General features: G+C 45.1%; 2 protein-coding genes and 1 pseudogene across 6 annotated transcripts in view; 1 reads left to right on the forward strand and 2 right to left on the reverse strand.

The window, feature by feature from the left end:
* Window positions 1–18,568, forward strand: part of RIT1 (Ras like without CAAX 1) — a 29,366-nt gene extending 10,798 nt beyond the window's left edge. For all 4 annotated transcript variants that reach the window (XM_055100493.2, XM_055100506.2, XM_055100497.2 and 1 more), the window contains exon 6: window positions 1–18,568. In XM_055100493.2, the coding sequence (XP_054956468.1) occupies window positions 1–231 (231 nt within the window). In that variant the 3' untranslated portion in view covers window positions 232–18,568.
* On the reverse strand, window positions 6,225–6,330 carry LOC112438239 (U4 spliceosomal RNA; annotated as a pseudogene).
* Window positions 15,405–25,613, reverse strand: part of SYT11 (synaptotagmin 11) — a 24,703-nt gene continuing 14,494 nt past the window's right edge. The window contains exons 3-4 of one of the 2 annotated variants that reach the window (XM_003821087.6): window positions 19,981–20,101; window positions 15,405–19,403 (exon numbers count right to left, since the gene is read on the reverse strand). In XM_003821087.6, the coding sequence (XP_003821135.3) occupies window positions 19,093–19,403; window positions 19,981–20,101 (432 nt within the window). In that variant the 3' untranslated portion in view covers window positions 15,405–19,092. Of the gene's footprint in view, window positions 19,404–19,977; window positions 20,102–25,613 lie in introns of both variants that reach the window. The other variant, XM_008974592.5, reaches the window with a different exon arrangement.

Genomic DNA, 25,613 nt, shown 5'->3' on the forward strand with positions numbered 1-25,613 from the left:
GTCACCAAGGAAGAAGGATTGGCCTTGGCCCGAGAATTCAGCTGTCCCTTTTTTGAGACATCTGCTGCATACCGCTACTATATTGATGATGTTTTCCATGCCCTTGTACGGGAGATACGTAGGAAAGAAAAGGAGGCAGTACTGGCCATGGAGAAAAAATCTAAGCCCAAAAACAGTGTATGGAAGAGGCTAAAATCACCATTCCGGAAGAAGAAAGATTCAGTAACTTGAAGAGAAGATGTGAAGTGTTTATCTGTGAACTGCAGTGCTGTATCAAAGCAGTCCAGTAACCTGCAGTACTGAGTATGGTGCTTGCTCTTTCACTTAACTGATAAGAGGGACATGCCTACTAGGAGTTTTTAATGATGTGGTATTTAAAGTATTGTCTCTTAGTTAAGTATGACTTATTAACCCAGTGGAGCACTGTCTGCTTTTAAATTGTCACATTAGAATTTGTTCTACCAATGTTTTGGGTTCTGTTGCGCTATTAATTAATGTAAATTTGTTTATACCCAGGAGAATATGTATACCATGTGTGTTTGACTAAGTTCACAAGGGAAGTTTTTGGCTCTGCACTCCACATTATCCTTCAATTTCAATTTCCTGGGACTATCCCAGAGAAAGACCTCAGTCTCTTCTATTCACACTATGCTTCCTAGAGACAGAACAAAAATCATGTAGGGAAATTGGGGCTAATGAGATCAGTGCCAAATTTCAGCAGATACCTGTGAGGCTGACACCTGTTGCAGACTATGGAGTGGTGAGATTTGGGAAAGTTGGGCTATGTGTTTGCAGGGACTTAAAAAGGTAGGTTCAGAACAGTATTCTCAGTACAAGCTTCGCTTTTCTAAGAAGTACACATTTGGCCCAAATTCACCGGGATAAGTGAGAACAGCCAGAAGCATATAAAATGTGATGAAGGTTTCTCCTGGGAACCTTATTTTGCTCTTCATTTCAGGGTTTTCTTTTTTTTTTTACCTTCAAAGGTAGACATTTTGGGAATCATAACTGTATTACTAAACGTGTTTAATCAAAATTCATAGTTGGATCAGCCATTGCCTTGTACAGGTTTATTTTTTCCCCACAGATGCACACACCAACACATTTATATTAATTGCTTCCTCCCACTTTGTGCTCTGTAAAAGAGCTACAGCTGGCAAGATGTTTTTTCGGCCCTTCATCACTGATTGCATTTTCCATACAGAAGAGACGTCAGGGGTGTGGGTAAAATTGTGTGTGTGCCTCCTTGACATGGACAATCACTAGACTCAGTGCTCTGAGAAAATCTGCTATTTCTGTTTAATGGGTCAGTCTTAAAGCTTTAAAATTCACATAGGTGGAGTTTCCCATCTGAAGATTTCTTTACAAGGACTTTGCTAAGTTCATCTCAGGGTTATCTGAGCCTTGACCAAGTTTATCCTAAGGGAATACCACTTTGCTCCCTGTGCATAGTTTAGGAACTGTAGTCCTAGGAGGAAACAGCTTTAAATATTGGTAGTGAGTTGTCTAAGATCAGGACTGTTTTGATATCTGACCTTGTTATATGCGGAGAGTAAATGCAAAAATGCTAAGAGTAATGCATCATGTATTGAATATTAAGTGTCACTGAAGCAATGTTTGTGTCGACTAGAAACGTAAGATGACTTGTGTAGCACCTCTTTATAAGCACACAGCTCATCTTAATATTTTCCATTTTTATTAGAGGAAGTAGGACAGAGTTGTGTTTTTCTTTATAAACAAATGATAAACTAGCTTTTTTAAAAAGTGACTGTTAGAACTTTTTTAGCTCTGAGTAGTGGTCCCTTTTTAAACTCCTGGAAACATTTTTGTTACCAAATAAATCATGTTTTATGGTACTCAGCCATCCAAAAGTGAAAGACCTAGCATTTGATTCTGTGCAGGACACAAATCTCACAGGAACTATAGCACTTTGGAAAAGCATCAAAGTAGAAAAGAAATACAGTGCAATTCTATTATGAGAATGTTTTACATTTAAACTGGTTTAGCACCTTTTAAGTTTAAAGCCCATAGCTTCTTATTACTAGTGACCTAGGGAATTGTTATTAACATTAAGAGATATATATATATATATATATTTTTTTTTTTTTTTAAATAGAGATGAGGTTTCACTGTGTTGCCCAGGCTGATCTCGAACTCCTAGGCTCAAGCAATCCTCCCAATATGCTGGGATTACAGGCATGAGCCACCACCTGGCCCAAGCAAGAAATTGACACTATATAATTATTTAAGGTAGTCAGGCAGTAGAAACATTGCCAGAAGGATAGAAAGGAATTTGGATTATATATAAGGAAAATAACAAATCGGTGTTTTTAAGACTATCACTGTCATATATTAGATCCTTGTATTAGTCCATCCATTAATATTAGTTCTATTCGTGGTGCTAGGTAGTTTGACAGGTATGATATGCATAAGTCATAGCTCTATTCTTAGTGTCATAAAGTGTAGCTAATTTATAAGCTCTAAGTAATCAGCTTTATCTAATTTGAGGGCATTAAAATTACTGCCTAGAACTTTGAGAAGAGAAAAATTCAGGGATAAGTTGAAAGGCACTGGAACTGTTCATGTCCATACCAGACCGGTAAATTATAAGATCCAGATGTTAGTGTCTAGAATTAGCTGTTTAGAATTCAGAGGGGACATATGTTTTAACTTTGTCATATATTAGCAAGAATTGGTCTACTGTGATGTTTGGGGAGGAGGAGGCGGGGAAAATTTTTTTAATGCACTTGTATGTGAAGACAGTTTGTATGACATAATACAAAACTTTTAAACAACTTGGGCTTTCCTTTGCTTCCCTATCAGTGGGTAGAGTTTTTGGAATCATTGCAAAAGAGTTGTTTTCAGAAAAACATAACCATGAGATGTGATATTCTGGAAAATATGAATTCAAAAAATTTGAGTGCCCACCATGAACAAGACACCCATGTCAAGTGCTAGGGAGCATGCCATGGAATGCCCCTTCATTTGAAGAGATTACCTCTTGGGAGGAGACAGGAAAAACACATATGGAAAATGACAGCACATTTGCTACCTGATCAAGGGTTACTTAAAGTTGTTATAAGTAAATACACTAAATGAAAAGTGAAAGAATGATTTTTTTTTTTTTTTTTTTTGAGACAGAATCTCGCTCTGTCGCCCAGGCTGGAGTACAGTGGCGCGATTTCGGCTCACGGCAAGCTCCGCCTCCTGGGTTCACGCCATTCTCCTGCCTCAGCCTCCCAAGTAGCTGGGACTACAGGCGCCCGCCACCACACCTGGCTAATTTTTTGTATTTTTTAGTAGAGATGGGGTTTCACCATGTTAGCCAGGATGGTGTTGATCTCCTGACCTTGTGATCCGCCCGCCTCAGCCTCCCAAAGTGCTGGGATTACAGGCGTGAGCCACCGCACCCAGCCAAGAATGATAACTTTTTACCTGAAGGTCATTTAATCTCCATTACTGTAAATGGCCACCAGTGTTGGTAGAGAGGACCTAATTTGAACGTTAAACAAATGGATTTTTTTGTTTTGAGACAGAGTCTTACACTATCACTCAGGCTGGAGTGCAGTGGTGTGATCTGGGCTCACTGCAGCCCCTGCCCCCCAGGTTCAAGTGATTCTCCCATCTCAGCCTCCTGAGTAGCTGGGATTACAGGTGCGCACTACCACGACCAGGTAATTTTTGTATTTTTATTAGAGATGGTTTTGCCATGTTGGCCAGGCTGGTCTCAAACTCCTGACCTCAAGTGATCCACCCACCTCGGCCTCCCAAAGTGCTGGGATTATAGGTGTGAGTCACTGTATCTCGCCTGTCTTTGGTTTAAAAAAGACAGTCTCCATCTGCTAGGCTGGAGTGCGGTGGTGTGATCATGGCTCACTGTAACCTTGAACTCCTGGGTTTAAGTGAAAGATGCTCCTGCCTCAGCCTCTTCAGTAGCTGGGACTACGGGCACATGCCACCATGCCGTGCCAAATTTTTACATATTTTGTAGAGGCAGGTCTCAAACTCCTGGCCTCAAGCAATCCTCCTGCCTCAGCCTTCCAAAGTGCTGGGATTACAGGCTTGAGCCACCTCACCTGGCCCAGGAGTGGATTTTTATGTCCTCATTATTATTTAAGTTTTTTTTTTTTTTTTTAAACAGTCTCACTCTGTCGCCCAGGCTGGAGTGCAGGGACACCATCTCAGCTCAGTGCAGCCTCCGCCTCCCGGGTTCAAGTGATCTTTGTGCCTCAGCCTCCCAAGTAGCTGGGATTACAAGCATGTGCTACCACGCCTGGCTAATTTTTTGTATATTTAGTACAGACAGGGTTTCACCATGTTGGCCAGGCTGGTCTCAAACTCCTGGCCTCAAGTGATCTGCCCGCCTTGGCCTCCAAAGTGCTGGGATTGCAGGTGTGAGCACTGCACCCTGCCTATTTAACATTTTTGAATGGTCAGTAACTGTCAGTGTCCACTAGAAACAGGTACTGGAGGAGTGGCATTCCATTTTTCTTTCCGTCTCTCTTTTTTTCTTCACTTGATTTAAAAAATCATTCCCCTGGTCGGGCACAGTGGCTCATGCCTGTAATCCCAGCACTTTTGAGAGGCCAAGACAGGTGGATCACGAGGTCAGGAGTTCAAGACCAGCCTGGCCAAGATGGTGAAACCCTGTCTCTACTAAAGATACAAAAATTAGCCGGGCGTGGTGGTGGGCGCCTGTAATCCCAGCTACTCGGGAGGCTGAGGCAGAGAATTGGAATTGCTTGAACCCGGGAGGCAGAGGTTGTGGTGAGCTGAGATTGCGCCATTGCACTCCAGCCTGGGCAACAGAGCAAGACTCCATCTCAAAAAAAAAAAAATTGTTCCCCTCTGATTAAATTACTCATACTTAATGGCATTCCATTTTCTAATGTAACCTCTGTTAGAATAAGTAATGGAATTTCAGGTGAAGTATTTATAAGCCTCTTCCATGTATTAAGCACTGTTTTAAAGAGCTGTGAAGGATTCAGAGGAATATAGAATACGGGCTGGCATAGTGGCTCATGCCTGTAATCCTAGCACTTTGGGAGGTGGAGGTAGGCAGTTTGCCTGAGCTTAGGAATTCGAGACCAGGCTGAGAAACATGGTGAGACCCCATCTCTACTGAAATACAAAAAAAAAAAAAAAAAATTAGCTGGGCGTGGTGGCCCACACCTGTAATCCCAGCTACTCTGGAGGCTGAGGCACAAGAATCACTTGAACCCAGGGGGCGGAGGTTACAGTGAGCCAGGATCGTGTCACTGCACTCCAGCCTGGGCAATAGTGAGACTCTGTATTTAAAAAAAAAAAAAAATGTATATATATATATATTTTTTGTACATGTATATTGTATATATATATATACACCAAAAATATATATATATTATCCCTGCTCTGGAGCTTAGATAAAATTTATATATGTAGCCAGGTGCGGTGGCTCACGCCTGTAATCCCAGCACTTTGGGAGGCCGAGGTAGGTGGATCACGAGGTCAGGAGATCGAGACCATCCTGACTAACATGGTGAAACCCATCTCTACTAAAAATACAAAAAAATTAGCCAGGCGCGGTGGCGGGCGCCTGTACTGTCCCAGCTACTCGGGAGGCTGAGGCAGGAGAATGGCGTGAACCTGGGAGGCAGAGCTTGCTGTGAGCTGAGATCATGCCACTGCACTCCAGCCTGGGCAACAGAGCAAGACTCCGTCTCAAAAAAATAAATAAAATAAAATTTGTATATATAAAACAGCTAGAGGTCAGTCTTAAAGTAATAAGTCATATGCTTCAAACTGGAAATGTTATAGGAATTCAAAAAGGAAGGAATTAGTAAATTTAGTAGACTCCTAATAAGTCATTGGTAGTGTTATGCCTTTTCCAAACTCGTACAGAAATTTGAAATCTTGCCAGGCATGGTGGCTCATGCCTGTAATCCCATCACTTTGGGAGGCTGAGGCAGATGGATCACTTATGGTCAGGAGTTCAAGACCAGCCTGGCCAACATGGCGAAACCCTGTCTCTACTAAAAATACAAAATTAGCTGGGTGTGGTGGCATGCACCTGTAATCCCAGTTACTTGGGAGGCTGAGGCAGGAGAATCACTTGAACCCGGGAGGCAGAGGTTGCGGTGAGCCAAGATCGTGCCACTGCCCTCCAGCCTGGGCGACAGCAAGACTCCATCTCAAAAAAAAAAAAAAAATTTTTTTTTCAATCAACTTTTGTTTTTTAAGTTCAGTCTCCATAGAGATTGTCAAAAATTGCCAATGCCAGGGTATTGGGAAAAGTTTTCAATTAGCAATAATCATGCCTCATTGGCTATAATCCTGTCACTGTACAAAGCTGTCCAATCAACTTTTAAACATATGCCAGGCACAGGGCTCATGCCTGTAATCCCAGCAATTTGGAAGGCCGAGGTGGACAGATCACAAGGTCAGGGATTCAAGACCAGCCTGACCAACAAGGTGAAACCCCATCTCTACTAAAAATACAACAAAAATGAGCCAGGCATGGTGGTACGCGCCTGTAATCCCAGTTACTCGGGAGGCTGAGGCAGGAGAATCACTTGAACCCGGGAGGTGGAGGTTGCAGCGAGCCAAGATTGCGCCACAGCACTCCAGCTTGTACGACAGAGCGAGACTCCATCTCAAAAACAAACAAACAAAAAACCATGAGTTGGCCTTGAGACAAAATTACTGAAATGTTTTAGCTTTACCTAATAATGTTTGCTTAAAAAAGAAACTCATGATGAGCAGCTTTTGGTTCAGTGCATACATTCCACAGCACACGTGATCATATCATGAAGTCACTCAGTTTTTTGAACAAAAACTGCTGCAGTGGGGACATGTGTCATTTCCTGCCCTTCCTGGAGCTAGTTATTGCCAGAGTTTATTGCAGTTTGCTCTGAGCCAGAAGAAAAACTTTAGCTCCAAAACATCTCCCACAAAATGCTTTCCCTAGTTTCCTGGCAGAGGAGTGTGCAGGTGAGGGGGCAGAGGCAGAGAAATGTATGGCTTTTATGAGGATGGGTCCAAGTGCTCAATACACTGCAATCCAACATAAAATCTCTGCTGCCCAGGAAGGCATGTACATCAATCTAGTCAGCCAGAGAATTAAATTGTGCATTCCCACCCAAAACATTCTGGACACTCTTATTTTCATGTCCTTAGACTCCCGAAGAGAAATACATGGGTCTAGTTGCAACTAACACACACCTACCACCATCATCAAAAAAGACAAAACCAAAACCGATCATTATACCAAACTTCTTTTGAAACTCCAACTCAGAATAAGTAGGAAGAAGAGACAGCCTTTTCATGTTTGCTTTAAGTCTGCTTCCCAGACAATATTTTGTTCCCTGCCTGCCTTTCTTGGGTACCCGCTGCACGCCAAGCAATGTGTTGGCATTGGGAATTCAACAGTGAATTTAAAAAAAAGCTCACAGTTCTTAGAGTCTCAGTTCTTTTCAGTGGGCACCTCTAATTCTGACGTGCAAAATCTGACACAGATTTGGATTGAATGGTGGGAGAATGAGAAGGAGTAAGGGACACATAGCAATTTCAACTGCTTGGTAAACAATAACTAAATGTTAACTTGGAAAAAAGCCTGAGAAGAAGCTGATTTGATGTGAGTGAATGTAAATCATGAAAATATCCAGTTTCATCCGGGTGTGGTGGCTCATGCCTGTAAACTCAGCACTTTGGAATGCTGAAGTGGTACGGTCACTTGAAGCCAGAAGTTCAAGACTAGCATAGGCAACATAGCAAGACCCCCATCTCTACAAAAATTTAAAAACTAGCTGGGTGTGCTGGTGTGTGCCTGTAGTCCCAGCTACTTGAGAGGCTGAGGTGGAAGGATTGCTTGAGCCCAGAAGGTGGATGCTGCAATGAGCTATGATTGTGCCGCTGCACACCTGCCTGGGTGACAGTGTGAGACCCTGTCTCAATAGATAGATGATTGATTGATAAATAGATAGATAGATAGATAGACAGACAGACAGATAGCTACATAGGCTGGGCGTGGTGGCTCACGCCTGTAATCCCAGCACTTTGGGAGGCCGAGGCAAGAGGATTGCTTGAGCACAGGAGTTCCAACCAGCCTGTCTCCACAGAAAATTTTTTTAAGTTAGCCAGGTGTGGTAGCACGTGTGTCGTGGTGGTGCATGCCTGTGATGCCAGCTACTCAGCTACTTGGGAGGGTGAGGTGTGAGGATTAACCAAGCCCAGGAGGCGAAGGCTGCAGTGAGCCATGTCACTGCACTCCGGACTGGGCAACAGAGCAAGACCCTGTCTCAAAATGTAAATAAGAAGAAAGAAAATGAGTTTTTCTCCTTATGGCCCTGTCAGAGGCTTTCAATTAGATTGAGATTTAATGTACTGTCTGGGCATGGTGGCTCATGCCTGTAATCCCAACACTTTGGGAGGCTGAGGTGGGCGGATCACCTGAGGTCAGGAGTTCGAGACTAGCCTGGCCAACACGGTGGAACCCCGCCTCTACTAAAAATACAAAAATTAGCCGGGTGTGGTGGCACATGCCTGTAATCCCAGCTACTCGGGAGGCTGAGACAGGAGAATTGCTTGAACCTGGAAGGCAGCAGTTGCAGTGAGCTGAGATCAGGCCATTGCAATCCAGCCTGGGTGGCAGAGCAGGACTCTGTCTCAAAAAAAAAAAGTAGTATTTGAGGTGAACTACCAGCTCCCCCGGCTTAGACACAAGACTTGCTCATGAATTCCCATACTTTTATTCAAAATTTTCTGTTAGCGCATCTAATCCTGGGCCTGTTGAGCCTTAGGACTTCCTTTAGGACTTTGTTTTCCTGAAGGCCAAACAGAGTTTTGAGCATTTCTTAGAGGTGTCCAGAAGGTGGTATTGACCCTAGTATAGACAGTGTTAGGCAATTGGGATGTTCACCAGTTTACCGTCTCGTAAAAGTTATACTAGTTAAGAATCGATATTTTCTCAGCTTTCTGAAAAATGATGCCCTATGTGTAAACTTACATTGCTCTTGAAGTATTCAAAGAAAAGCCCAGGCTGTTTGCCTTTTCAGACCACAAGGTATGGGGGATGGATGAGAGCAGTACTGGAGGCCCTTACTAGGTGGGCACTAGTCCTTTTTTTTTTTTTTGAGACGGAGTCTCACTCTGTCGCCCAGGCTGGAATGCAATGCTGTGATCTTGGCTCACTGCAACCTCCGCCTCCTGGGTTCAAGCGATTCTCCTGCCTCAGCCTCCTGAGTAGTTGGGATTACAGGGTGTGCCACCACGCCCGGCTAATTTTTGTATTTTTAGTAGAGACGGGGTTTCACCATGTTGGTCAGGCTGGTCTCGAACTCCTGACCTCGTGATCCACCTGCCTCGGCCTTCCAAAGTGCTGGGATTACAGGCATGAGCCACCGTGCCCAGCTGATAGTGGGCAACTCTTTTCTGGGAGTTTGTTATAAGGAGATCACATGAAAAAGCACCTTGGAGTGAGAGGTCTATAGAAAACAAAGTACAGTGGCTGGGGGCGGTGGCTCACGCTTGTAATCCCAGCACTTTGGGAGGCCGAGGTGGGTGGATCACGAGGTCAGGAGTTCGAGACCAGCCTGACCCTGGTGAAACCCCTTCTCTACCAAAAATACAAAATTAGCTGGGCGTGGTGGTACAATGCCTGTATTCCCAGCTACTCGGGAGGCTGAGGCAGGAGAATTGCTTAAACCTGGGAGTGAGCTGAGATCACGCCATTGCACACCCGCCTGGGCAGCAAGAGCAAAACTCCATCTCAAAAACAAAAACAAAAAAACAAACAAACATACAAGGCACAGTAGCTCCCGGTTATCCACAAGGGATACATTCATAGATCCCCAGAGGATGCCTGAAATCATGGATAGTATCGAACCCTATGTATACTTTTTCCTATACACATGTATCTATAATAACGTTAAATTTATAAATTAGATTCAGTAAGAGATTATCAACAATCTAATAAAATAGAACAATTATAAAAATACACTGTAATAAAAGTTATATGACTGTGGTCTCTCTCAAAATAGAGTATTTTATTGTGTTGTACTGTGGGTAAGTGAAACTGCAGAAAACAAAACCCAGGATTAGGGTAGGGTGGACTACTGCAGTGCTCTTGGTTGGCTGCCCGCCCAGCATCTATTCCTCCTTCCAGAAAAACTGACATTTCATTCAAGAATTCACCTTTTTCCCGTGCCCAGCTCCAGGACAGTCCTAAGTGATCTAAAGAAAATTCCATCCTCCTTGTCAATGTTTGGTTCAGAAATGACCATGTTACATTTTGGATCAGGAAAAACAGACGAGAGGATTGCTAGAGGCTTTTCAGAATTTATTCTGGGAATAAGGCTCTCTTATTTTTCTGGGAAAGGTCCTGAGCCATCTCCTCTTTCCACCTGGAGGTGAATGAGAAAGCAAGAAACCTTGGGAGTGGTTCATCAGATGAAAGCCACAGGATGAAGCTGACATTGAATGTCAGGGGGGACCCACGGAAAGAATCTGAGTCCTTGACAGTATTAGTGACCTTTTGCAGAAGTCAACTTGGAAGGCTACCCCACCTTTGGACTTCCAGTTAGTTTAGCTGATGCATTTTCTTAATGTTTAAGCCAACTTGAAATGGGTTTCCTGTTAATTGTAGCCAAAAGTATGCTGAGTGCCAAGATAATCTTACCATCATTGTGATATGATGATGTTGTTATTTTTAAGACAGTCATCTAGAAAAAAGTAATATACAAAATGATATACATACCATGATTGCAATCATAAGTTAAAACAAATTGGAAGATGTGCCAAAATTAGCAGTGCTTGCCTCTGAGTGGATTTCCCCCTATTTCTATGACTTGAACTTTATTTTACATATTTTCTACATTGATTCTGAGTGATGTATCAAGAAAAATATGCACAGGAGATAAGCTCAGAAGACAAAATGGGCCCAGGCATGGTGGCTCATGCCTGTAATCCCAGTATTTTGGGAGGCTGAGGCAGGAGGATAGCTTGAGGCCAGGAGTTCGAGACCATGGTCAATAGAGCAACACCCTGTCTCTATTTATAAAAATAAGTAAATAAATATAAAAAATAAAAAAATAAAGAGACAAAGTAATTATTAAGATTTTGGAATCTTGACTATCTGTTTCTTTTCTCTATTTTCCAATTTTCTTTTTCTTTTTTCTTGAGACAAGGTCTTACTCTGTCACCCAGGCTGGAGTGCAGTGGCACTATGATGGCTTACAGAAGGCTTGAACTCTTGGGCTCAAGGGATGTCCCACCTCAGCCTCCCAAGTAGCCAGAACTTCAGGTACACGCCACCATGCCTAGCTAAGTTTTTGACTTTTTGTAGAGACAAGGTCTCCCTGTTGCCCAGGCTGGTCTTGAACTCCTGGGCTCAAGCAATCCTCCTGCCCCAGCCTCCCAAGGTGCTGGGATGACAGCTGTGAGCTACTGCGTCTGGTTCCAGTTTTCTTTTTTTTTTTTTTAAATGGAGTCTCGCTCTGTTGCCCAGGCTGGAGTGTGGTGGCACAATCTCAGTTCACTGCAACCTCCACCTCCCGGGTTCAAGTGATTCTCCTGCCTCAGCCTCCCAAGTAGCTGGAACTACAGGTGCGTGCCACCATGCCTGGCTAATTTTTTTGTATTTTTAGTAGAGACAGTGTTTCACCATGTTAGCCATGATAGTCTCGATCTCCTGACCTTGTGATCCGCCTGCCTCGGACTCCTGAAGTGCTGGGATTACAGGCGTGAGCCACTGCGCCCTGCTCCAGTTTTCTTATAATGTGCTTATGTTAGTTTATAATTTGAAAATATTTTGTAGTTCCTTCACTGAAACTTTTAAAGAGCAGGAATTGATTCTCCTTCCATTCTCTCTTCCTCTCACAGGGAGGATAAATTACACAGAACAGAAAATATGATAAGTGAATCACTCCAGACTTTAAGGCATGTAGAGAAATCCACAAAGAGCAGTTGCAAGGGTCATATTACCCCCAGTATATTACCCTAGAGTGTTGCATTTTCCTGTGTTTCTTTTCTTTCTTTCTTTCTTTTGAGATGGAGTTTTGATCTTGTTGCCCAGGCTGGAGTGCAATGGCGCAATCTCGGCTCACCGCAACCTTTGCCTCCCAGGTACAAGCGATTCTCCTGCCTCAGCCTCCCAAGTAGCTGGGATTACAGGCATGCGCCACCACGCCCAGCTAATTTTGTATTTCTAGTAGAGACAGGGTTTCTCCATGTTGGTCAGGCTGGTCTCGAACTCCCAACCTCAGGTGATCTGCCCGCCTCGGCCTCCCAAAGTCCTGGGATTACAGGAATGAGCCGCCGCACCCGGCCTGTGTTTCTTTTCTTTTAGAGCATTTCCTAATTTGTAATCATATATTTATTAGTGTAATTATTTGATTAATATTGTCCTCTGCTACACTCTACAAGAACAGCACTCTTGTTCACCAATGTATTGTATCTGTAGTGCCTGGCACATAGTAGACACTCAATAAATAAATATTTGTTGACTAATAAATGAATGAGAGGCCATTATCCTAAGCACAGGAACAGAAAACCAAGTACTGCATGTTCTTACTAGTAAGAGGGAGCTAAACATTGAGTACTTATGGACACAGAAACGGCAACAATAGAGACTGGGGACTACCAGAAGGGGGAGGGTTTAAAAACTATCGGCCTATACTTTGGGAGGCCAAGGTGGGTGGATCACCTGAGGTCAGAAGTTCAAGACCAGCCTGGCCAACATGGAGAAACCTCGTCTCTACTAAAAATACAAAAATTAGCCGGGCGTAGTGGTGCAGGCCTGTAATCCCAGCTACTTGGGAGGCTGAGGCAGGGAGAATTGCTTGAACCTGGAGGCGGAGGTTGCGGTGAGCCGAGATTGTGCCATTGCGCTCCAGCCTGGGAAACAATTGTGAAACTCCATCTCAAAAAAAAAAAAAAAAAAAAAATTAGCGGGGTGTGGTGATGCATGCCTGCAATCCCAGCTACTCAGGAGGCTGAGGCACAAGAATCACTTGAACCCAGGAGGCGGAGGTTGCTGTGAGCCAAGATCATGCCACTGCACTCCAGCCTGGGCAACAGAGCAAAACTCTGTCTCCTGGAAAAAAAAAAAAAAAAAAAAAAAAGACCAGCCTTCCCAAGATAGTGAGGGCCACATCTCTACAAAACAAAATTTAAAAATTAGCCAGGTGGCCGGGCACAGTGGCTCAAGCCTGTAATCTCAGCACTTTGGGAGGCCGAGGCAGGTGTGTCACCTGAGGTCAGGAGTTCAAGACCATCCTGGCCAATATGGTGAGACCCTCATCTCTACTAAAAATACAAAAATTAGCCGGGCAAGGTGGTGCGTGCCTGTAATCCAAGCTACTCAGGAGGTTGAGGCACAAGAATTGCTTGAACCTGGGAGGCAGAGTTTATAGTGAGCCGAGATCGTGCCACTGCACTCCAGCCTGGGCGATAGAGTGAGACTCTGTCTCAAGAAAAAAAAAAAAATTAGCCAGGTATGGTGGCGTGCACCAGTCTCAGTTATGTGGGAGGCTGAGGTAGGAGGATCAATTTAACTCAGGAGGTCGAGACTGTAGTGAGCCATGATTGCACCACTCTATTCCAGCCTGGGCAATAGAGTGACTGTTTTAAAACAAACGAACGAACAACTGGGTACTATGCTAAGTATCTAGGTGACAGGATCATTAGGATCCCAAATCCCAGCATCACTCAATAAAGCCAGATAACAAAAACCTGCACATGTGTCCCCCCTGAATCTAAAATGAAAGTTGAAAAAAAAATTATGGCTGGGTGTGGTGGCTCACACCTATAATCCCAACACTTTGGGAGGCTGAGGTGGGTGGATCACGAAGTCAGGAGTTTGAGACCAGCCTGACCAACATGTTGAAATCCTGTCTCTACTAAAAATACAAAAATTAGCCGGGCATAGTGGCGCCCTCCTGTAGTCCCAGCTACTCAGGAGGCTGATGCAGGAGAATCGCTTGAACCTGGAAGGTGGAGTTTGTGGTGAGCCGAGATCACGCCACTGCACTCCAGCCTGGGCAACAGAGCAAGACTCTGTCTCAAAAAAAAGAAAGAAAGAAAGAAAGAAAGAAAGAAAATTATTCAAGCCAAACATCAAACATTAACTTTTGCCATTTAATGTTTCACTCAGAAATTAAACTTTCATAACCCAGTGCAAGCTGCATAAAGAAAAAGATAATTTGGCTGGGCGCAGTGGCTCACGCCTATAATCCCAGCACTTTGGGAGGCCGAGGTGGGTGGATCACAAGGTCAGGAGATCAAGACCATCTTGGCTAACACAGTGAAACCCCGTCTCTACTAAAAATACAAAACATTAGCCGGGCGTAGTGGTCGGCGCCTGTAGTCCCAGCTACTCAGGAGGCTGAGGCAGGAGAATGGGGTGAACCCGGGAGGCAGAGCTTGCAGTGAGCCAAGATTGCGCCACTGCACTCCAGCCTCGGCGACAAAGCCAGACTCCGTCTCAAAAAAAAAAAAAGAAAAGAAAAAGGTAATTTATTAAGCCTTGGAACTGAGAAGGCTCAGATCTGTCTGAAGACACGGCTTCATCTGAGGTCAAAGATGTCATGGAGTCTGATTTCTCTCTCCCCCTGTTTTAGCTGTACTTCTGTGCAGGCTCCATTCTCAGGCTCTCTCCTCTCTGGGGCACAGTGACTACAGAAGCCTCAGCCCCACATCCTCCCATGTTCAGGTCTAGGGAGATCCTTCATAGCTCCTGACAGGCCTTGAGGCTGGGTGCAGTGGCTCACGCCTGTAATCCCAGCACTTTGGGAGGCTAAGGCAGAAGGATAACTTGAGGCCGGGAGTTTCAGGCCAGCCTGGCCAATATGGTGAGACCCCCATCTCTACTAAAAATACAAATATTAGCCAAACTTGGTGGCACGCACCTGTAGTCCCAGCTGCTTGAGATCGCTGGAACCCAGGAGGCGGATGTTACAGTGAGCTGAGATTGAGCCACTGCACTCCAGCCTGGGCAACAGAGTGAGACTGTCTAAAAAAAAAAAAAAAAAAAAAAGTAAATGAATGAATGAGGGAACAGAATTGGCCTGTCTCAGGATTGCTTTTTGGGATAAATATTTCCAATTAAAGGGGCAGATTGATTCTCAGCACTACGAACCATCTTCTCTCCCTCTGGTGGTGATGGTCTCAGAAATTACATTTCAAGAGGAAAACAGAAAGACCAGAAGTCCTAACTACAGCAAGCAGCAAACCAACTCACTTGTCAAATGAGAGTATCTAGGATGGGAGCCTGGAATCTGCATTTTTAAACAAGTGCCTCAGATGATTCTGAATCAAGTGGTCTGGGGACCACAGTTTGGAAAACACACCCTAGAACATCCTTTTGGAGTCTGAGTGTTAACCTCACTGAGAGTCCTCCAGCTTTCCAGAGAATCAGGCTGACATCACTGTGCCTATTTAATGTGAATCAGTCTTTATTTTGCACTTGTGTGGTGCATTAACAAATTCAACATACAAGATAGCATTACATATTGTAGATTAGCATTACAGCATTATGCAATTTCACACAATTCATGTTAGCTTTTTCAGTTTTTCTTTTTTTTTCAAAATTTGACACATTTATTTTATTTTTGAGTTTCATTTTTACAAGAGAAGACATAAGGTAAAGAAAGACAACCACTTTGGAGAGGGATCATGGTGAGGGCAATGTCACTGTCATGGCCATAGTACAAGCCTTCCAAGAAAAGGGACCTGCGTTATTCCCTCTCCTGAGCAAGCTGTCCCTGTCCCACAAACCAGTTCTATCTGTTTTCACATCTAGAGCACTGTCCATAAACATGTCCATCTTGGCTGTGCTCCAGTGAGATGAACTGAAAGAAGGAATAACTCATAAAGGGACCTTTGTTATTAAGAAAAATTCTTGTCTTCCCAAAGGAATCAAGATCTCTTCAGAGAAGGAGCAACTGTTGGAAAATCAGAAGTGACCATTCCCTAACCTATTTCTGACCACGAATGCCTTGTGCAAAAGCTAAGATGTGACTCTCTTGTCTTTCTTTCAACTGACTCTTAGGAGAAGGCATTCCTCCTCCACTCTTATCAGTTAGCTCTGGAAAGAACAAATGTGAAAGCCAAAGTCAGCTAAGAAACTTTGAGACGGCAAAGTCAAGGGCACGATGGATCAGGCCTGAGGTAGGAGGGAGGAGCCCTGCACTGTCCGCCTCTTTGCCTTTTTCTGGCAAAGACACTGAGGCAGTTCCTAGGCTACAGAACAACTGGTTCCTCCCCTGTCACCTCAGCACCCACTGCTCAGTAGACCCAAAGAATGCAAGGAATAAAGCTACAAGGAAATGGGGAAGAGAGAGGAGAGTGGGGTGAGGCTGTTTTCCCAGACGTTTGTCAGGAGGAGCTACAGAGGCACACACAGCAGGGCAAAGACCAGACTATCTCCACCTGTTGTTTTGCATTGTTTCTGGGAAGGAAACAAAAGCGGGTTTGCTCAGCGATTTCTGATCTTTAGACATTAAGGCGATGAAGAGGAACCATTTAAATTTTTTCCTAATGGGGCTTCAGAATGCTCCTGTCAGATTTACATTAAACTATCTCAAAATGCATTTTTAGAAAACAAAAATTATTTTCTTCTACTTATGATACAGTATTTACATTTCATGGGGTATAGGACAGAGACTAGTGGTATGACCCCAACTGATGGTGAAGTTGTGAGTCAGATTATGGGGGGTGGGGGTTGGCAGGGACAAGAACAGAGAGTAGGCTTTGTGACTGCTCAGAATTGCTCTGCATTGTCAAGAACATGGGCTGAAATCAAACAAAAGGTTTGGGGGGAGCAGAATGGTTTTAAATCCACAAAAGCGGAGGGAACACTGAAAGCAAGATCACCCCCCCGTCCATAGACTCAGCTTTCCGACTCCCTTTGCCAAAGCAAGGTTAAAAGTGATGTTCTTGTGTGGAAGTGAACACTTCAGTCTCAACTAACCTTTCACGCCCTGGATCAAGCTGTTAAGCAACAGCTTGACTGAGTTCCTCCTCAGGTGGGCAAAAATATCTACTGCCTATCCAAGTTTACCTAGTTTATTTTAATTAATTAATTAATTAATTTTTGAGACAGGATCTCACTCTGTACCCAGCCCAGAGTGCAGTGGCATGATCATGGCTCACTGCAGCCTCTACCTCTGGGCTCAAATGATCCTCCCACCTCAGCCTCCTGAATAGCTGGGACCACAGGCGTGCAGCACCACACCTAGTTAATTTTTTGTATTTTTGATAGAGATGGGGTTTCATCATGTAGCCCAGGCTGGTCTTGAACTCCTGGGCTCAAGTGATATTTCCACCTCGGCCTCCCAAAATACTGGGATTACAGGTGTGAGCCACTGCGCCCGGCCCCAAGTTTACCTATTATCCATGGAGTCTGTGCCATCTGCAAAGTCTCAACGTTGGAGACACAGCTGCTGTAGGAGTAAAGAGACTTGAATTCTAATCCCAGAAAGATGGTGAATCTCTCTCAACCTCTATTGCCCATCGGTAGAAGAAGAATTGCATCCTGTAGTTCCTCCATCCCTCCACCATGTGGTAAGACATAAATTCCAAGAACTATGCAGCTCGTTTTGAGGAAAAGAATGCTCTGAAAGAATCCAACTTATCTTCATTCACTCAGTCACACTGTTATTTTTTTAAGAGCTAAATTTTTATTGAAAAATTTAAGGAGAACTTCTGAGGGCCCCTGTTTTATGAAGCAAAGCTAACCTCATTACAACATCTAAGCTATTTGAGAAGACTCTAAAGCATCTCCATGGTCGGCATTTCCAGAAAAACAAAGGCCAGTGTAATTCTTCAAACCTCTGATGACTTCCAACCCATCAACCAAGAAATGGCTGTCACTACAGTAGATAGCTGCAAAGGGGAATGGCTGTCATCACTTGTCTCCTCTCCTTGTCCTTATACCTGAAAACAGCTTTTGGGATCAGCTGGATGTGTTCATTGGTACTATCCTATAGCTGAATTTGAAGTTTCCAAAGCTCCTTTTAGAGAAGTCATCAAGTTTGATAAAATCCAAGTTCTGATGTCTTGGATGCATAAGTCTGATGTATTCTCTGTGCTTCAGTTAGGTCTGTCAGTTAATTATAGACTGCCCTTTACTACTTCATAGCAGAAGAGCTGATAGCAAAAATACTCCATTTCTCAATTCCTCTTTCTCCTGCAAACCTTGCCTCATCCACCCCACCTTTGTTTCTTGGCTTACTGTAGACCTCTAGACCTTGAGGTCAAAGAGCAGAGATATAAGAGGCAATAAAAAGAAAAGATGGGAATGATGAAAACATGAGGTTTTATAAGAGCAAAATTTTCTTCTGCAGAGGTGGGGAGTGGGAGAAATTCTCCAGAGAAGCCCAATAAAAAGAAGCCAATTTCAGGTAATCAGCAAATACGATTCAGCACAAAACACAATTTCCATGGATTAAAATCTGCAACTTGATATTGGCAGTTAGGCTAATTTCTTCAGTTTGTATTAGACATGCAAGTATATGGTTACATTGTTATATATAGATTTATAGGGGTCTTTCCCTCTCTTTTGTCCCCCATTAAAAAAAAAAAAAAAAAAAAACCAGAGGCCGGGCACGGTGGCTCGCACCTGTAATCCCAGCACTTTGGGAGGCCAAGGCGGGTGGATCACCTGAGGTCTGGAATTCGAGACCAGCCTGGCCAACATGGTGAAACCCATCTCTACTGAAAATACAAAAAATTAGCCGGGCATGGTGGTGGGTGCCTGTAATCCCAGCTACTTGGGAGGCTGAGGGAGGAGAATCGCTTGAACCTGGAGGGCAGAGGTTGCAGTGAGTTGAGATCTCACCATTGCACTCCAGCCCGGGCAACAAGAGCGAAACTCCGCCTCAAAAAAAATAAAGTAAAATAAAAGATTCTAGCGCCTTGCAAAGCAGAAAAAAAAAATCATTGCTAAGAACTGATCTGCAGCTGTGGTCATATAGGGTGTTCTTTGTGGAATTTGTTTTGTAAGAAATTTTCTTCTACAACTAAAATGAGGTTTTGAGTCCACTTCTCTGTCATCTTTTTCCCCTCCACATCCCTCCCCAGCTTGGCCCCCGGGGATTAGAGGAGAGAAGAACAGGATTAGTACTCGCTCAGACTGTGCCACTTGGCCACAGGCTTGCGGGGGCTCTCGCAGACCTCTCTCCAGTGTTCAGCACCACTGGCTGTGACACTGTGTGCCCCCAGGATCAGCCTCCCCACCACCTCATTCTTGGTGGTGCGATCGAAGTCGATAACGAGGAACTCGATGCTGATATCAGGCAGGAGGTCAGTGGGGATGTCGTAGATGAAAGATTCGTTGAAGATGGGGTTCAAAGTGCACTTCTTCACATGGGTTTTCTTCTTGGCAATGCGCTTTCTGCCGTAGTAGACGTTCACCTTGACATAAGGATCTGAGGCCCCCAAAGAGATAAGAAAAAGGGAGACAGACCTATGACACAGTCCTCTCCTATGTAATGGTAATTTCATGTTGGGAAAGGGGGGGCTCTGTTGTTCGTATCTTTGATGGCCATCCCATGTGTTCTTTAGTGATTGCACAATAAACACACACTGACTATATGTGAGTCTGCCTGCCTGGATGAGGGGCCAAGGAAACCAAGCAGGAATAGAACAGAACAACTTTCTCAGGTTAGGTCTGAAGAAATCCCATGATACCAAGAAGTATATTAAAGGGCACAGAGACAAATGCCTGCAGCCTTTTTGAGAAGTCTCTCTTAGCACCTGGCATGAATATTATTTAGGATACCTTGCCAAATGTAAAGACCCCATTTGTTCAACTGAAGAATCTTCCTAGCCAGGGAAATCTATTGGACGTAGATACTCATCGGGAAGAGAATGTCTACAGAAAGAGGAGCAGATTAAAAGTGAGAGAGGCAAGGATCTTGAAGTGCGGAGGTCTATCTGGGCCACAGGCAAGGAGTCGGGGGTGGTTCAGACAGTAAGAAATAGGTTGAAGTAAATAGCTGCTACCTGAGAGACCGGTGATATCCATCTTCGGCAAGTGTCTGGCTTTGAGGACCACCACTGTCATTCTCTGTGCCACAGGCTGATATGACAGAGACACCTGGAGCTCCCCTCTGCTGATGCACTTCTGTGAGGAAAAAATGGCAGGTGAGAATCCTGGCAGAGGGTGCAGGGCAGAGCACAAAAAGTGTGCAGAGCAGTGGGAAGAGTCTGGGGGAGGACAAGTGCAGGGATGATAAGTTTTTTGGAAAGATGCTCATCCCCTGGAAAGGTGTTATGATTTTATTTAACAAGGAGGGAGAAAGGAAACATTATAACCATAATTCTGATATTAAATAATTTGCATGGAGAGCCCACATAGCCTTGGATTTATGAGCATGACCTCTGGAGCCAGATTAGCCTGGACTCAAATCCTGACTATTTCTCTTTTTTTTTTGAGACAAGGTCTCACTCTGTTGCCCAGATTGGAATTCAGTGACGTGATCTTGGCTCACTGCAGCCTCCATCTCCTGGACTCTAGCAATCCTCCCACCTCAGCCTCCTGAGTAGCTAGGACTACAGGTGTGTGCCACCACATCTGGCTAATTTTTCTTTTTTCTATACACAGAGTCTCACTGTGTAGCCCAGGCTGGTCTTGAATTCCTGGTCTCAAGTGATCCTCCCGCCCCAGCCTCCCAAAATGCTGGGATTACAGGCATGAGCCACCATGCCCAGTTGCTATTTCTTATCTGTGACCTTGGACAAGTTACTCAACATCTCTGTACTTCAGTTTCCTCACCTATAAAATGTGGGTGAAAGGTTGTACCTACCACATAGCATTATCAGAAGGATTAAATAAGTTAAAATTTGTAAACTGCAGTGGTGCCCAGCACATAGTGTGCACTATAGAAGTGCATCCTCTCATTTGGTTCTTATCCTTTAAAAAGTTCTGAAGACTGTACGGTGGAAGGTAGGAGAACTGGGTTTGAATCTTAACCTTGCCACTTACTCACCACATGACCTTGGGCAAGTCCCTGAACCTGTCCCTGCATTTCACAGGGTGAATATCCACACCTGCTCTGCCCACCCCAATGTGCACTCCAGTGTATCTTCTCCAGCCAAGTCAGCTTCCTCCCCAGCACCCTGATCTTTGTTTCTCCATCTTTAAATGTGATGCTAGGCTCCATTTTGAGCTTGAAAAAACCTCTAGTCCTCCAATAACTTTTTTTTTTTTTTGAGACAGAGGCTCGCTCTTGTCGCCCAGGCTGGAGTGCAGTGGCGTGATCTCGGCTCACTGCAACCTCTGCCTCCCGGGTTCAAGTGATTCTCCTGTCTCAGCCTCCAGAGTAGCTGGGATTATAGGTGCCCGCCACCATGCCCGGCTAATTTTTGTATTCTTAGTAAAGACAGGATTTCACCATGTTGGCCAGGCTGGGCTCGAACTCCTGACCTCAAGTGATCTGTCTACCTCGGCCTCCCAAAGTGCTGGGATTACAAGCGTGAGCCACCGTGCCTGGCCCCTCCAAGAACATTTTAAAGAACATTTGCATAGGCACTGCATGCCAGGTTTTGAGGATCCAGAGCTGATGGGACTCAGTTGTTGCTCCCAAGGAGCTTACCACTCAGTAGAAGAGTCAGAGAAGTAAATAAACCTGTACGGGACTTGTCAGAGAAATGAGAAGCCTGTCTAAGTGCTCTGGGCACCTAGAGCTGGGAGATTCAGGGGAGGCTTTTAAAATTTATTTATTTATTTATTTTTTAATTTTATTTTTTGAGACAGAGTCTCTCGCTCTGTCACCCAGGCTGGAGTGTAGTGGTGAGACCTCGGCTCACTGCAACCTCTGCCTCCCAGGTTCATGCCATTCTCCTGCCTCATCCTCCGGAGTAGCTGGGACTACAGGCGCCCGCCACCATGCCCGGCTAATTTTTTTTGTATTTTTAGTAGAGACGGGGCTTCACCATGTTAGCCAGGATGGTCTTGATCTCCTGACCTCGTGATCCGCCCGTCTCGGCCTCCCAAAGTGCTGGGATTACAGGCGTGAGCCACCGCGCCCGGCCATGGAGATTCAGGGAAGGCTTTACCAGCTGATGCCTGGACTGAGTTGATGGGGGTACAAAACCATGAAGCAATGGGCAGAGGGATGATCATATCAGGCAGATTGACAGAAATGGCTGGTACAAAGGAATTGGGCCTGAAAAGGTAAGCTGTGTTCAGAGAATGGTTGAGAGGTGAATATGCCTGAAGTGGGGGTGGCTGTTAGGAGGGGTAGGTCAGGAACCTGGAAAGGTGGGCAAGGCTAGAGTAAAGGGCTGTTGGGACACTACCAAAGAGCAGAGTCAGCAGCACCCATACAAGAGGAGGTTGGTGAGTATAGGAGTGGCAAAGCTGTCATTTTTTTGAGTCAGGGTCTCACTCTGTTGCCCAGGCTGAAGGACAGTGGTGAGATCTCGGCTTTCTGCAACCTCCACCTCCTGGGCTCAGGAGATCCTCCCACCTCAGCATCCCAGGTAGCTGGGACTACAGGTGTGCACCAACATGCCAGGCTACATTTTGTATTTTTTGTAAAGACAGGGTCTCACTATGTTGCCCAGGCCGATCTCGAATTCCTGGGGTCAAGCAATCCGCCCACCTTGGCCTCCCAAACTGCTGGGATTGCAGGTGTAAGCCACCATGCCTGGCCAGTTGTCATCATTTTATTAAAATGATTATTATTTCAGAGAAAGGTGGAAAATGAGCTAAAGTCGAGGAAGACCAACATCAGAAAGCTCAGTTAAGAGGTCGCTATAGCCGGGAGCAGTGGCTCATGCCTGTAATCCTAGCACTTTGGGAGGCCGAGGAAGGCGGATCACGAGATCAGGAGATCGAGACCATCCTGGCTAACACGGTGAAACCTGGTATCTACTAAAAAAATACAAAAAAATTAGCCGGGCGTGGTGACTGGCGCCTGTAGTCCCAGCAACTGGGGAGGCTGAGGCAGGAGAATGGCGTGAACCCAGGAGGCGGAGCTTGCAGTGAGCCGAGATTGCGCCACTGCACTCCAGCCTGGGCAACAGAGCGAGACTCTGTCTCAAAAAAAAAAAAAAAAAAAATTAGCTGGGCGCAGTGGCGTGTGCCTATAGAGCCAGCTACTTGGGAGGACTGATTGAGCCCAGGAGATCAAAGCTGCAGTGAGCTGTGATTGAGCCACTGCACTTCAGCCTTGGTGACAGAGTGAGACCCTGTCAAAAAGAGGCTGCTGTGGCTGGGTGCAGTGGCTCACGACTATATTCCCAGCACTTTGAGAGGTCAAGGCAGGTGGATCACCTGAGGTCAGGAGTTCGAGACCAGCCTGGCCAACATGGTGAAACCTCATCTCTACTAGAAATAGAAAAATTAGGCCGGGCGCAGTGGCTCACACCTGTAATCCCAGCACTTTGGGAGGCTGAGGTGGGCGGATCACGAGGTCAGGAGATTGAGACCATCCTGGCTAACAAGGTGAAACCCTGTCTCTACTAAAAATACAAAAAAATTAGCCAAGCATGGTGGCGGGTGCCTGTAGTCCCAGCTACTTGGGAGGCTGAGGCAGGAGAATGGCGTGAACCCAGGAGGCAGAGCTTGCAGTGAGCTGAGATCGCAGTCACTGCACTCCAGCTTGGGCAACAGAGCAAGACTCCGTCTCAGGAAAAAAAAAAAAAAAAAAAAAAAGAAATAGAAAAATTAGCCGGGTGTGGTGGCGGGTGCCTGTAACCCCAGCTACTCAGGAGGCTGAGGCAGGAGAATCGCTTGAACCAAGGAGGTGGAGGTTGAGGTGAACCTTGATCACGCCACTGCACTCCAGCCTGGGCGACAGAGTGAGACTCCATCTCAAAAAAGCAGACTCTGTTGTTCTGTAGCAACGTGCTACAGAAGAAATGATTGGGACTGGAACTAGGGCTGTGGCAGAGGAGATGGACATGGAGGTAAAATATGTCTCAGGAAGAATTGTCAGGGGTTTTTAGGCTTGGGCAGTTAATTGGCTGTGAAGCGTAGGGAAGAGGGAGGAAAGGGTGGACTATTTCTTGTGTTTTTAGCTTTAGAAAGTGGGGATGAGGCTGGGATAAAGAAAACAAAAGGAGGTGAGTTTTGGCCGGGTGCAGTGGCTCACGCCTGTAATCACAGCACTTTGGGAGGCCGAGGCGGACGGATCACGAGGTCAGGAGATCGGGACCATCCTGGCTAACACGGTGAAAACCCGTCTCTACTAAAAATACAAAAAAATTAGCCGGGCGTGGTGGCGGGCGCCTGTGGTCCCAGCTACTCGGGAGGCTGAGGCAGGAGAATGGCGTGAACCTGGAAAGCGGAGCTTGAACTGAGCCGAGATCGCGCCACTGCACTCCAGCCTGGGAGACGGAGCGAGACTCCGTCTCAAAAGAAAAAAAAAAAAAAAAAAAAGGGAGGTGAGTTTTGAGGAATGTAGAACATAATAAGTTAAATTTGGGACAAAATCATACCCCCACGATCACCCTTATTCCTTGTATTCTTCAAAGCCCCAAAGAAATGTCATCTACTCCAGGAATTCTTAAATTGAGCAAAAATAGACTATGCTCATCACCAACCTTATATACACCACACACCCACAAAAATGACTTGTTAGGCACTTATTAAGTGCCAGGCACTCTCTGCTAGAAGCTAGGGCTGAAAAGATGGATACTGAGGAATCCTACCCTTAAGAAGTTCCCAGGCTAGTTCACTATCTACTCAGGTATGTCTGGTGCAGGAAAGAACAGCGGCAGCAAATATGCCAATTAACTCATCAATAAAAAACAAGAAATAAGCCTAATAGTTTGTGCTTTGATTGTAGGCCCTAAGTCATCTCCAGGAATGAAACTGTGATATTTCACATGATTTTAAAAATTTATTGAGTCTATGTTTCGTCCTAGGAGCATATGGAAATGTCTCTCACAGGGCATAAAAAATAACTGACTAGGCTGGGTATGGTGGCTCACGCCTGTAATGCTAACACTTTGGAGGCCGAGGAGGGCAGATCACTTGAGGTCAGGAGTTCAAAACCAGCCTGGCCAACATGGTGAAACCCCGTCTACTAAAAATACAAAAAATTAGTGGGGCATGATGGTGCACACCTGTAATCCCAGCTACTCAGGAGGCTGAGGCAGGAGAATCGCTTGAACCCAGGAGGTGGAGTTTGCAGTGAGCTGAAATCGTGCCACTGCACTCCAGCCTGGGCGACAGAGTGAGACTGTCTCAGAAAAAAAAAAAATCTAACCAAGGTTTAAACCCACTCCTTAGCTTTTGAAATTGAAATACAAAAGGGGATCAACTTTAAAAATATTTTCATGTTTTTTCTCTGCTAGAGAGAAGCCCCACATTTTGTCCTTACCCATAACATATGTATTGTCAGCTCTTTTTTTTTTTTTTGAGATGAAGTCTCGCTCTGTCACACAGGCTGGAGTGCAGTGGTGCGATGGCTTACTGCAACCTCCACCTCCTGGGTTCAAGCAATTCTCCTGCCTCAGCCTCCCGAGTAGCTGGGACTACAGGCGCATGTCACCATGCCCGGGTAATTTTTGTATTTTTAGTAAAGACGGGGTTTCGCTACATTGGCCAGGCTGGTCTCGAACTCCTGACCTCATGATCTGCCTGCCTCAGCCTCCCAAAGTGCTGGGATTACAGGCGTGAGTCA

Source organism: Pan paniscus, chromosome 1 (genome assembly GCF_029289425.2).
Source record: "Pan paniscus chromosome 1, NHGRI_mPanPan1-v2.0_pri, whole genome shotgun sequence".
Lineage (NCBI taxonomy): Eukaryota > Metazoa > Chordata > Mammalia > Primates > Hominidae > Pan > Pan paniscus.